General features: G+C 38.9%; 1 protein-coding gene across 1 annotated transcript; it reads left to right on the top strand.

Annotated features, from left to right (window-relative positions):
- Nucleotides 1-820: 820 nt before the first annotated feature.
- On the top strand, nucleotides 821-3409 carry LOC145798117 (uncharacterized). The gene is made up of 3 exons (XM_082885594.1): nucleotides 821-1316; nucleotides 2265-2772; nucleotides 2872-3409. Exons 1-3 carry the CDS (start codon nucleotides 821-823, stop codon nucleotides 3311-3313), a joined length of 1446 nt encoding a protein of 481 aa, XP_082741720.1. The 3' UTR covers nucleotides 3314-3409.
- Nucleotides 3410-14089: the final 10680 nt, after the last annotated feature.

Below are 14089 nucleotides of genomic sequence, written 5' to 3'. Positions count from 1 at the left end.
AGTCCTTATAAAATTAAGATGTTCATCATACTAATAAAATTATATTTATTTAATGATTACAAATGTTGTTACTTTTTAATTTATACAAAATTAATCCAAAATTAATAAAGCTGTTAGTTGAATTACGTTTAATGTGCAGAAGACCATGGTCTTACTCATAATAAGTAATGTAAAAAGCATAGCATAAGAGGATGATGTTAATTTTTTCATATGTTGTAAGATGTATTTCTTAAAAAGCTAAAAAATCTAAACCATTATCATTATTTTAACTCATATCTTAATTAAAAAATCAATAATGAATGTTGGATTATAATTGATGATTACTAAAATACAGTTTTTGCGTCACAAGTAATTGTAATTGAATGAGTATAATTTCATATAATTCTTTTACAAGTACAAGGAGATATAAGTATATTGTTGCTATTTTAATGTTTTTTGTCTTAATTGAAGCAAGTATACGGAGACTGTTCCAATTATTTTGTACTGGAGGGGAAACATAATTCGGGATCCTGATGAAGGCGTAGCATATGATGCTGAGCCGAAAGGGATATATGCGGTGCAAATTGGCACCACGCTTACCAATTTGGAGGAGATGCTTACGTCAAAGGTGGCAAGTTACGGGGACAGTGTCCGATTGACCTTCAAATGTAGATATCCTTATCGCCAGTGGCAAGCACACAGCAAATACAAGATATTATCGATCAATGACGATGAGGCGTTGAACACCGTATTAAGTATCGGTGCAAGTTTTCAAGCACCAAATTGTTTTGAAGTCTACATTGATAAAGAGATTGTACACAATATCCCGAACATGACACATATGGATTCTCGTCCGTTCACTACATTGCTGACGCATGGGATTGACACAACAGCGTTTCAGTCTCCTATGTATGAATCAGATCAATGTTATCCATTGGGCTACACACAACAGTCATTTCAGGGCCATGGTGTAGAATCAAGTTCACGTGGTGGATATGGTTATGAATTTGACAGTAACACACAAGATGTGCCGACATGCAGCCATCATACCACTCCGGTTGAAGTTACTGGTAATATGGCTGAAACAGTGAACGAGGTGCAGTTTGCTGACAGTGACATGTACAGTCCTGATGTCGCCCTAAACGATGATGACAATGAAATGTGTGAGAAAGAAAATGTATTAGGCGGATCAGATGATGATGATGATGAAGAATATGATGCCCAGGCTCCTGTTCAACCTGAAAATACCCCCATTCCACCTAGAGTTGAAATCCCTTTCTATGACAACATTCACATGGGTGGTGATTTTGAGATTAGTACCCGTGATGTCGTTCCCTGTAACCGGATCTGGAGTGCTGAAAATCCAGAGTTGGACAGAGGAATGGTTTTTGTTGATAAGAAGCAACTTCTATATGCTGTGAAATTGTACCATGCAACAAATAATCGAGAGTATAAGGTCGTAACCTCCAAACGAGACCTTTGGGTGTTTGCTTGCAAGCACGACTGCAGTTGGTGGTTGCGTGCATCTCTTAGTAGGAAACATGATCTGTTTGAAATAAAGCAGTACAGGGGTCCTCACCATTGTTTATACCCACGAATGAACAGGGACCACACTAATATTAGCTCCAGTTACATTGCTTCTCATATTTTGGGACAAGTTGCGGTTAGTATAAAAAATAAATGTTTACATATACATACATATTTGTTTGTTTATAGTGTTCACATCTAGATAATCCAACTCATATTTGATTGTCGTATGCAAAATGAACCTGATATGCCAATTAAGAATGTCATCGAAGATATGAAAAAGACCATGAACTATAGTATATCATACAAGAAGGCGTGGCATGCAAGGGCAAAGGCAATTAAAATGGTATTCGGTGATTGGGATGAATCATACATGCAATTGCCTAAATTCATGCATGCATTACAGACATCTATTCCTGGCACCATCGTGACATGGAAGCATAGATATACCGGGCATGCAACCATTATACCCGTCTTCCACTTTGTTTTCTGGTCTTTCAAACCCGTCATCGATGGCTTTAGATATTGTAGGCCTGTTATAACTATAGATGGTACATTCTTATACGGTAAATACACTGGTGTGTTACTTGTAGCAACGATTGTCACTACCAATGGCAAAATATTACCGCTTGCATTCGCTGTTGTCGACAGGGAGAGTTTGGAGTCTTGGTCGTTCTTCATTCAAAATATCAAGGAACATATTGTCATGGACCGACAGGGAGTGACTTTGATATCTGATCGAGCTGAGAGTATTTTAGGTGCTGTGAGGCGGCATTGGCTGAATCTCTCGCTCCAATTTGTTAGATATTATCGGCACTGCCTTCGACATGTTTGCAGTAACTTTAACACACATTTCAGAAATAAGGAGCTCAAACAACTTCTGTGGAAAGCAGGGAGTGCTGATCAACGACGAAAGTGTAATGGTTACTTAGACCAGATACAGGCTATTAACCAAGAAGCCATCGATTGGGTCCACAAGATGAATCCTGAGGACTGGGCCCTCGCATATGACGGTGGATATCGCTGGGGGGTATTGACCAGTAATGATGCAGAGTGTTTCAACAGCGTCTTGAAAGGTGCAAGGAACTTACCTATTTCAGCTATGGTTGAATTCACATTTCGACGACTCGTCAAATATTTTGACGAGATGGGAGCCCAAGCTGAAACAGATGTACGCAATGACTTCCAATACCCTAGAGAGATGCAAAGAACTATGGAGGAGGGTATCGCAAGGGGAAATACTTTCAAGTTGATATCGTATGACAGGTTAGTTTGTAATGTGAAAAAATTGTTATTATTATGTTGTTAAGTTAATTACATCTAAAAACATGAACTTTATTAGTTTGTTTCAATATTGTCTTATAGGCCCCGCCGTGTATTTGAGGTGCAAACATCTTTTCGCCGTGGACGAGGTTGCAATAGACAGATTGTGCGGATGAATCAACCCACGTGCAGTTGTGGGAAATATGAGATAAGACACTATCCATGTTCTCATATGCTCGCTGTAATGTCTGAATGCGGTGACAATCCATTCCAGTACGTTGATCCAGTATACAGGCTTCCTGTATACATGAGGGTTTGGGAAACTAAATTCAACCCAATACCGCATGAAGATTATTGGGATGATCCGCAGTGGACCTTAATGCCTAATGACCTTCGTCTGCGAGAAGTAAAACGGGGTCGTACATCTATGGCTCGTATTCCGAATGAGATGGATATATCAGACAGGCGTTTGACAGCTCGTTGCAGTGAGTGCCGCCAGACAGGTCATGACAGGCGAACATGTTCGGCGCGACTTGGTCGATGAAGACTATGTAATACTTACATGTTGTAATATATCATTTTAAAATTCTTCATTTGTAATAGATCATTTAATTATGTATTTTTAAATTCTTTATTTGTAAACGGGGTCGTACACTTGAAGTGTGTATTACAAAATGTGTACTTGAGTAAAAAATGTGTAATGCAAAATTGAAAATGTGTACAATTTATTCAAACTTTTATAGTTTATTGAAAATGTGTACTAGTTTTTCACGAAGTACTTGATTCGAAATGTGTATTCCAATATTCTATACTTAATCACGTAGTTCTTCTACCATTTCAAAGTTTCATATTTTTGAATAAATTAAATATCGAATGCTGCAATCATTGTTCACATTTTATAATTTAAAAAAGTTACAAATTTTAAAAAAATTAACCTTTTATAAATTAAAATTTTAAAAATTGGAATGCTGCGGTCTTTGTTCACAATTACAAAATTTTATATGTATTTTGCAAAATTTATAATTTATTCAAACTTTTAGCATTACAAAATAAATATTTCAGTTTTGTCAAATATGCCATAAATGTAATCATTAATTTCGAATTGCTTCCGTGTAAGTGGCACATAAATTTTTCTTTTTCTCGAACCCATAACATTTACTTCATTGTATTTTACATCGTTCAGTACGAAATCAATAATTATAGTTTTCTCTGTTATTATGTTATGATTAAATGAGCTTTTGATATGGATCAATAATTTCAGTTGTACAGCCTTCATGGCACATGTACCCGAGGAGGTTCCACTGTTCAGACAGGCACATCGGGCTGACAGTATGTGGGACCGTCCGGTATGCAATAACATTTGTTGCACTTTACGGGTACAATTAAAATACATTGCATTTTGTTGTATATTTCGGGATAATGTTATTATTTGAACTGGTAATTCTGTTGTGCAGGATGAGGCACGCACCGTGTTGACATGTCGTCGGGCAGATTCTGGATTGTGGGAGCATCCGTTGGACCATAGAGTCTTGCAGTATCTATTACACGCGGGATTCTATGGTGTGTATCGTATCGGGAACATTCGACTGGACCACACACTCATCACTGTTCTCGTTGAGAGGTGGCGCACAGAGACTCATACATTCCATTTCCCGATCGGGGAGGCCACCGTCACGTTGCAGGACGTATCCGTCCTATATGGTCTTCGGATTGATGGCCGAGCAGTTACTGGAGTTGACTCTTCTCTCGCGACGGAGCAGTGGATAGCCCTATGTGCTGAGCTATTGGGAGTAGCACCTACACCAGCAGATTTACAGGCAGGTAGAGTGAGGGTGAGGTGGCTGGCCGAGCACTTTGCTCATCTTCCAGATCATGCTCCAGATGAGTTGGTACAGCAGCATACCCGAGCATATATTCTGTGGCTTATTGGGGGGGTACTTCTCCCTGATAAGTCACAGAACCTGGTCAAGCTGATGTACTTGCCATTGCTGAGATACATTGAGGAGATTGGGCAGTACAGCTGGGGTAGCGCGGCTCTGGCATGGTTGTATAGGATGCTATGTTGAGCAGCTCAGGTGGGTACGAGGGAGATTGGAGGACCACTTGTGTTGCTACATGTTAGTAACAATTTTATTACATGTCAATTCATATTTATAGCCATATATCAGTATTGTAATTGTATTCAAACTATTGCAGATTTGGGCATGGGAGATATTGATTCGCATTGCCCCGTCTAGGCGGCAACCAGTTGGTCCTGGTGAGCTTCTTATGGGTGAGGGGGACATGCAGTTGCCCACCGGACCGCGAGCTAGCCGGTGGAGGGTTGACATGGGCCATGAGGTCATCTCGACCCACGTAGTGGTAGTTTATAGAGACCAGCTGGACCGCATGATCGAGGGCGAGGTATGAACTTTTTTGATTGCGTTTTAGTTGTCTTCTTCATTGTATATGTTTTGAGTTTACGAGCAAAATTTAAATTATTTGTCGTCATTGTAGTTTATCTGGCAGCCTTACGCTGGGGTCCTCGATACGCTCCCTGACTACTGCCGACTGGGTCAGGAGATATGGATGGGGAGAGTGCCACTTATTTGTTTTGACGTGGTTGAGTGGCATCTCCCCCATCGTGTCCTCCGACAGTTTGGTCGGGTGCAGTCCGTGCCGGATCGGTTCGACACTGAGTGGCAGTTGCACGTCACTGATAGGCGTGGCTGAGCTGGCACTGACTGGCGTCTGTTTTTTATGCGATATATACAGTTGTGGGATGCCCGCCAGGACAGTATTGTACAGGCTGACTACAGCGATGACGTGATCCCCTCTTCCGACCCTTTCATGTTGTGGTATCGGCGACATACACACCTACTAGTCGGGAATCCGAGCCACGTGTCTGAGTCTGGATATCAGGGAGTTGGCCCTTATCTTGAGGCATTGGTGAGTGTCATATTATGTGTCAGATAATTATTAAAATCATACTTGATTTACATTCAGTGAACTGTAGCCTAATAATACGTCTGAATGTTTGTTCAGGTGGCTGGAGCTGGGAGGTCGTTTCACTTGGCTGAGGACGCCCATTTGAGACGTGATGCACAGCATGCCTTGGAGGCCGTTGCAGAGATCCGGGAGTTATTGTACCAGGCATTCCAGGTTACCCATCGGGGAGATCGTTTGCATTTCGGCCACTACGGTGTACACACTTCAGCAGGTGCTCCAGACACATCAGCGCCGTCCACTTTAGCGCCTGCCACATCAGCTCCTTCCACACTACCTTCGACCCCACCACATACTACCCCATACATATCTACAGATTCCCTCGACGTACTTCTTACGCAGCATACTGGCATACCTTATGTGCCTGACCCTGATTGGACACCGCCCCGATACATGCATGACGTTGTTACCCCACCCACCCAGTTACCACCACCAGACAGTTCGACCGCGACCATGAGTACACATGATGCAGTTCTCACTAACATCTCCCACGTTGACGCTGAGGGCCATATTGAGCCCCCCCCAGAGCGCGCGGGAGAGGCCGAGGTTTTGGTCGTGGCGGACGTCGCGGCAGAGGTCGGGGTGCGGGCAGAGCAGAGGTCGAGCTCCAGCTGCAGATCCTGATACAGTTGCACTAGATGATGGAGTTTCACAGCTCACAGCAGTATCCGATCTTCCGCCACAGCCAGGATCAGGGGCAGCACATGCAGTACAGGGGGAGTCACAGTCACAGGCTCCACAGCAGCCAGATATTCAGAGAGTCTACCGCAGGAGACCGAGGAGAGAGGTCCACGGTCGGGGTTGTGGGACTGGGGGCAGGTTAGGGCATTAGCGGGTGTGCTGTGGAGTGTATAGTTTATTTTATTTATAGTTTTTGTTATAGTTTTTGTATATCAAACTTGTACAGATGATGTAAATGTGTCATACTTATTTCTTCGAAAAATATAATTTCACAATTTCTTATTCTTACTTGTTTTGATGATTTCCATACAAATGAAAACGAAAACAGGAAAAAATGATAAGAATTGATATGATTTTATGATTAAATGAGATTGGAGGACCACTTGTGTTGCTACAGGTTTGTAAAAATTTTATACAACAAAAATCTGGGCAAAAAATGTGAACATTGCATAATGGATAGTTGTGGGGAGCAATATGAACAAAAAGGAAACAAAATAAATATCTAAACAAACACAAGTATTTCAACTATCAATCGATATGAACTCATACCTTGTTCATTAAGTATCATTATTATATTCCACATCAATAATGCATGAAATCATGAAAGTCTAGTTCAAGTAGCGTTCTTCAAAATAACAATAACGGAGAGAAAGTAAAGGTAGAATTACAATAAATATTCGAAAACAATTGAAATATCTCCCTTCATTGATAAGATAAGTCGTGGATAAGCATTAAAAATTGCATGCATTATAGAAATGGTTTGGGCGTTCATCCAAACAATTTCATTCATTATCATCATCATCTGACATCTCAATATCAGATTCATACATAACATCCATGCTCCAGGCGTAGTACTGGTGTGCATCATCCATTAACCCATCTTCGGCACGCTCATTTGCAGTCTTCATTAGTTCGGACCTTTGCAAACGTTGGGTCATGCGATTAACCTCGTCGCGGATACGATGCAATGCCCTTTGCAACAACTGTGGAGTGTCAGTTGGCATACGCATGGCTAACCGGCGAGGAAATCTAAGATTAACTTCACGACATAGCTCAACGAGAACGTTTGCTCGAGTTTTGCGAAATTCCCACTCAGCTCTCATGGTATTGACGGTGGCATGTGAGTAACGCAGATTTGGATTCATTGGGTATTCAAATTCATCTCCATCTGTAACCCAATAGCGACCCATTGCTGAATATAGATCAACCACCGTATATCTCATGATGATATCGCTCGAAATAGCTGTAAAACTTTTGTTATGGTATGATGCGATATTTATACCATATATACACATGGTAGCTGTATGTATGAAATTATTGTAATCAACTATGCATCAGAGTTGTCACGTCAACTTTTATGACCTGAACAACTATGCATCAACTTGATAGGAGTTGTCACTTCGACTTTTATGAATTGCACAATTGATTGTTATTCCAAAACAGAAAGTAAAAACATAAAAAAAAAATAATAAAATAAAAACCAAGCTGATCAACCGACTAAACGTCTTAAGTAGTCAAATTTCTCTACCTGAATTTTTTTTTAAAAAATAAATGTGAAATTACAATTTCAAAATCTTGATGCTCGGCGCGGTGATACGTCCAACATTTGTCAGTGATGCTCACCAATTACTTGAACCGGTGTAATAATTTGGATGCTTTGTTTTTCAAGTTCAGATGGTATGTGACTTTGTGCAGCAATGCAGTGATGCATCTGACTTTGTGCAGCGATGCATGTGACTTTGTGCAGTGATGCAGTGATGCATGTCGCTTTATGCAGTGATGCAGTAATGCATGTGACTTTCTGACTTTGCCATGCTTATATAGTTTGTCACTTTTTTCCTCAAATTACGTGATGCATGTGACTTTCTGCAGCGCAAGTAAATGCGTTATTTTTTTTATCACATTGCAGAATATACAAAAAGAAACAATAAATGCAAACAGGAGAAAATAGGATGACTGTGAAGTTCAATAAGTGAAAATAAAATAAAATATAGGTTGTTTATGAAGAATATTAGTTTAAAACAAAGAAAATTTAAGGATTTAATTTCATTTATAATTTTTTGAAAATACCAATTTGTACTGAAATCGTCAATTCCAAGTCACTACTTACTGTATTAAAAAAGTAAGCATGAAAAAATAGTTTCATGAGGCGATGTGACAACTCACTGCATATTGTTTTATTTGACAACTCACTGCTCCAATATGAAGGGATTGCAGTGTCATCCTCTGTCCTACAATGATGACTTTATCTGACAACCACGTCCGTGACTACATCACAGGTACACAAAGTCACGGGTACTCAGGATTGTATGAAATAAAAAGCTAAAAAGTAATATCATGGGTATCACTTCTTCCATAGTGCCCCAGCATGCATTATCGTCACTAGATCATCTCTAGTTAACCCTCAGTATGATGTCTATAAATAGCGACAACCCCAGTATGATGTTTGTTCAAGTCATAACAATAGTAATATATCTACAATTACTATTATTATTTGTTTGTTTATTTTAGGAACAATGTCTTCAAGAGGTGCAGGAGGTTCACGCCAACAAAGAAATCCGAAAGTCTGGCTGCTACCTCCATTTAGTTATGACTACAAGAGCGAAAAGTACTCGAGTCCGAAGGATTATTATGCTGGTATCCGAGCAGAATGGGCGTTCAGGGTAACGGAGCAAGAAGGATTGTTTAATGATCTACGTAACTTTGGGGCACCGGTACCTCATCGTCGTTCATTAACCATGGCTAGACGAAATGTCAGTGACTATGAAAAAGCAGTTAGTAGAATTAAGAAGGAGAACAACAGAATGTTGATGCGAAGATGTCGACATTTCATGCTTCAGCTAGCCACCGAAATGGCAGAAGCAAGCAACAGAGATTTGGAAGTGATTGAGCGAAATAATGTCTTAAACAATGAAAAATATCTCTCTGACTACTACATGTCAGATGAGGAATGATAAATCAAACACCTTTATCTTTCATATATATTTGTTTGTTGTCTGGAGTGTAAGACAATATTGTTGTTCATCTAACGTACGGATGTATTTGAAGTATTTGTTTAATGAACCTGAAGTTTATGAAATAACTACATTTATAACAGCACATTTATTAGTTCATGACTTTCTTTATTGAATTGCAATGAGTTAATGAATGTTCTGGATTAACAAATGGATTAATGTATGTTGAATTATGTGAATATTTAAAACACATAAAACAGAACAGGTAGCTCGGTGAAAAGCTTCCCTTAACTGGGCTCGTGAAATAGACATCATGTACGTAAAAAATTTCAATCTCCATGGGGAAAGAAGAAAGAGTCGCCTTTCAATTCCTGGAAGTCCAGTCAAAATGATGACTCTAGTAAGCAATTTAAAACGCAATTGGTTTACCTGAACACCAATTTGATATATGTGTGCTTCTCAATTCAGAAAGTCACATGGCAACAGTGAATTCTCTGATTTACCCTACAGTGAGCATGCCCTTATTTTGTGGGTATATGCAGATGAACTGTCAGGTCATATGACTTGGTGCACATACTTTGGTTTTCTCAATTTTTTGCTCGACTTTTTTATTACACTAACAACTCATTTCTTATTAATATATGTGCGATTCTCAATTCTGGATTAATGAATGGATTAATGTATGTTGAATTATGTGAATACTTAAAACACCTAAAACAGAATAGGTAGCTCGGTGAAAAGCTTCCCTTAACTGGGGCTGCTGAAATAGGGATCAATTTACAAAGAATTTCAATCTCCATCAGGAAAGAAGAAAGAGTCACCTTCCAATTTCTGAAAGTCCAGTAAAAATGATGACTCTGGTAATGAATGAGGGGTAAACAGAAAACTAAACTCGGTGAAACGAACTACCGCCTTCAATAACACATAAAACAGAACAGGTAGGTCGGTGAAATGTTTCCCGTAACTGGGCCTTGTCAAATAAGAATCCTCTACGTAAAGAATTTCAATCTCCATCAGGAAAGAAGAAAGAGTCGCCTTCCAATTCTTGTAAGTCCAGTACAAATGATGACTCTGGTAAGGATTGGGGGTTGACAGAAAACTAAACTTTGGGTCCTGGACAAACAAGCTCAAACCGAAGTGGTTGGTCCAGTTGGGGGACTAAGTTTAAAACCTAATTGGAATTGTGTAGAAACTAGAAATTGACGATTCTCTTAGTATAGAAACTAGAATTGGAACCCGTTCTAATGACGCTGATAGAAATAGTAGGTCATAACAACGAATGATGCATAGCTAACTGAAACACAACATTGCCTACATAAGCTTCATTTTTTCAAACATTGAGTAGTCAAATCGTGGAGAGAGTTGTCAGTATATGCAGATGGATTGTGAAGTCATGTAACTTGGTGCACAGACTTTGGTTTTCTCAATTTTTTGCTCGACTTTTTTATTACAATGACAACTCATTTCTTATTAATTTATGTGCGATTCTCAATTCAGAAAGTCACATGGCAATAGTGAATTCACTGATTTACCTTTGTAACGCCCTCAAAATAATAACATTAAACCTATCAATATAAACATACATTTATATACAAAAGATCCACATTTCCTCAACTCATCAGAGTACTTCATTACAAAAGTATTACACGTTAACAACAAAAGTAAATGCCCTACGGGCTTACAGCTTTCCAAGTTAACACTTGGTTACAAAAGAGAGTATTGACTCGGTTACACATTAAGCCCTTGGCTTGAATTTACATGTAATACATCAAAAGGAAAATAAGGCAACAAAAGCAAGTTTGCCCCTAGCCTCCCAAGCTATGTCCTCAGAAGTGGCATGCTACCTGTACCTGAAAATGATGTTCCCATATAGGGTGAGCCACAGCCCAGCAGAGATATACTAAACCGACTATGAACAATGATTAAAAGATTAGCAACTGATAGATGGTCGATACTTACACTTCCATTTACATCTTATTTCAATTCCAAGACAACCAAGTCTACGTTACAATTCACTTTTCATTTCTTGTTCAACTTTGGGTTTGAAAACAAGGCTTAGTACTCTGGCCAAAACATTTTGATGAGATTATAATTCATCACTAGAACATTTTCAAAATTCACGGTGGATACACATTTTGGTGTTGTATCAGTAACACATGAACTACTTCCATACTTCACAAACGATGATGATATACATTTTAGTGTTATATCAAATCAAACCAACTTTTCAATAGATAAGCATATGAGCTATATCAATACTACAACAGATAAGCATATAAGCTATATCAACATTCCAATAGATAAGCATATGAGCTACATCAACATTCCAATAGATAAGCATATGAGCTATATCAATACCACAACAGATAAGCATGTTACACATCAACAGATAAGCATATAAGCTGTATCCACACTTCACTAGACAAGCATATGAGCTATATCTACACTTCACTAGACAAGCATATGAGCTGTATCTACACTTCTCAAAGATAAGCATATGAGTTGTATCTTTACTTCTCTAGACAAGCATATGAGCTGTATCTACACTTCTCAAAGATAAGCATATGAGTTGTATCTTCACTTCTCTAGACAAGCATATGAGTTGTATCTACGGAGTTCATCCCCCATCTCCTCTCAATCCTATCCGGTTTAGAGGTACATCCCCCATCTCCTCCTCTACACAATGCATATAAACACAAAGGTTCTATACACAAAATAACGCATGTAAACACAGAATCACATACGCAATCAATCAATACATAAAGTTAATGTATTCTACCAACCGTCTACACATATTGCATATAAACACATTGGTCATATACACAATCACTCAATACATAAAGTTAATGTATTCTATCAACCGTCATACCCTATGACACATCCGATTGATTAGTTTTAGTTTGCCTAATCATCATGCATTGTCTACAACAATCAACAATACCCTCCACCGGTAGCCCAAAGCAATTATTTCTAAGCAGGAAATAAATGCACAAATGGATAATATATCAACATTTCAACTAGATGAGCAATAAAAGATTCGTCTACACTCTCTAATCCCATACATTCCCAATTTCAACATTCTCAATTCAATTCCTCGTTTTCTTCAATTAATTATATGCATTAATTAATTAAACCAATTAGGGCAAATTACCATAATTCACAAAACAACCCTAAGGTTCCATTCCCATCAATGTACCAACATTAATTTCATTTCTCTATGCCTAACATGTATATAGGTTTATATATTTAAAGCCCCAACTTTTGTAAAATTACACAAAGGCCCAAACTTTCTCGAAACTACCCAACAACCCCCAACATATCAAAATGCTAAAATTCAAAGACAAAGCTCATAAGATGGAGTAGGTTAACCCTACCTCGAATGATGGGGCTCAACGAAGAAGATGAAGAAACGGAAATGCTCCAAATCCCAAAATTTTCAGATTAAAAGATAGCCCTCGACGATCAACACAACTTTTGTAAAGGTCCGAGGTGAGAAAACAACTCCTACTAGATCAATCCTAAGAGAGAAGTTAGGGTTTTAGTGAGAGGAGCTCTCAAAATACCTTTTTGGAAAAGTAAGAGAGAGAAAAGATGTTGAAAAGTGAACAGAAAAGTCGGATCTCGGCTTTATATAAAAGTCGCCCTGCTCGAGCGTCAAACTCCCCGCTCGAGCGTCACTCACAGAACCCCGCTCAAGCGTCCAATCCCCCGCTCAAGCGGCGGATGCACGCTCCCAGAACTTTTACAGACATGATGCCCGCTCGAGCGTCAAAAGCGCCGCTCGAGCGGAGGGACCAAAAACTAGGCAAGGATTTTATGTTTTAAAACACAGCCGACTTATTCCCAACTTGCCCAACATAACCCAAAGCTCGAACACAAAGAGAAAGGAATAGAAAGAGGATAAGATAGCAGCACTCTTACGAAACCGAATCCGGATTACAGTTAAGCACGAAAGGGAAAACCGGGATCGCTATAAGCTTATAGTCAGCATGCCCTTATTTTTTGGGTATATGCAGATGGATTGTGAAGTCATGTGACTTGGTGCACAGACTTTGGTTTTTTTAATTTTTTACTCGACTTTTTTATTACAATGACAACTCATTTCTTATTAATTTATGTGTGATTCTCAATTCAGAAAGTCACATGGCAACAGTGAATTCACTGATTTACCTTACAGTCAGCATGCCCTTATTTTTTGGGTATATGCAGATGGATTGTGAAGTCATGTGACTTGGTGCACAGACTTTGGTTTTCTCAATTTTTTGCTCGACTTTTTTATTACAATGACAACTCATTTCTTATTAATATATGTGCGATTCTCAATTCATAAAGTCACATGGCAACAGTGAATTCACTTATTTACCTTACAGTCAGCATGCCCTTATTTTGTCTTTATATGCAGATGGATTGTCAAGTCATGTGACTTGGTGCACAAACTTTGGTTTTCTCAATTTTTTGCTCGACTTTTTTATTACAATGACAACTCATTTCTTATTAATATATGTGCGATTCTGAATTCAGAAAGTCACATGGTAACAGTGAATTCACTGATTTACCATACAGTGAGCATGCCCTTATTTTGTCGGTATATGCAGATGGATTGTCAAGTCATGTGACTTGGTGCACAATATTTCATTTTTTCTGGTTTTTCATTCTGCTGACAGCTCATACCTTGTTCGTTTATGTGGGTATAGCGATCC

The sequence above is a fragment of the Camellia sinensis genome, chromosome 8 (genome assembly GCF_055761805.1).
Source record: "Camellia sinensis isolate YWXY chromosome 8, ASM5576180v1, whole genome shotgun sequence".
Lineage (NCBI taxonomy): Eukaryota > Viridiplantae > Streptophyta > Magnoliopsida > Ericales > Theaceae > Camellia > Camellia sinensis.
The sequence above is the reverse complement of the archived record's forward strand: the minus strand, read 5'-3'. Positions and strand labels throughout refer to the sequence as shown.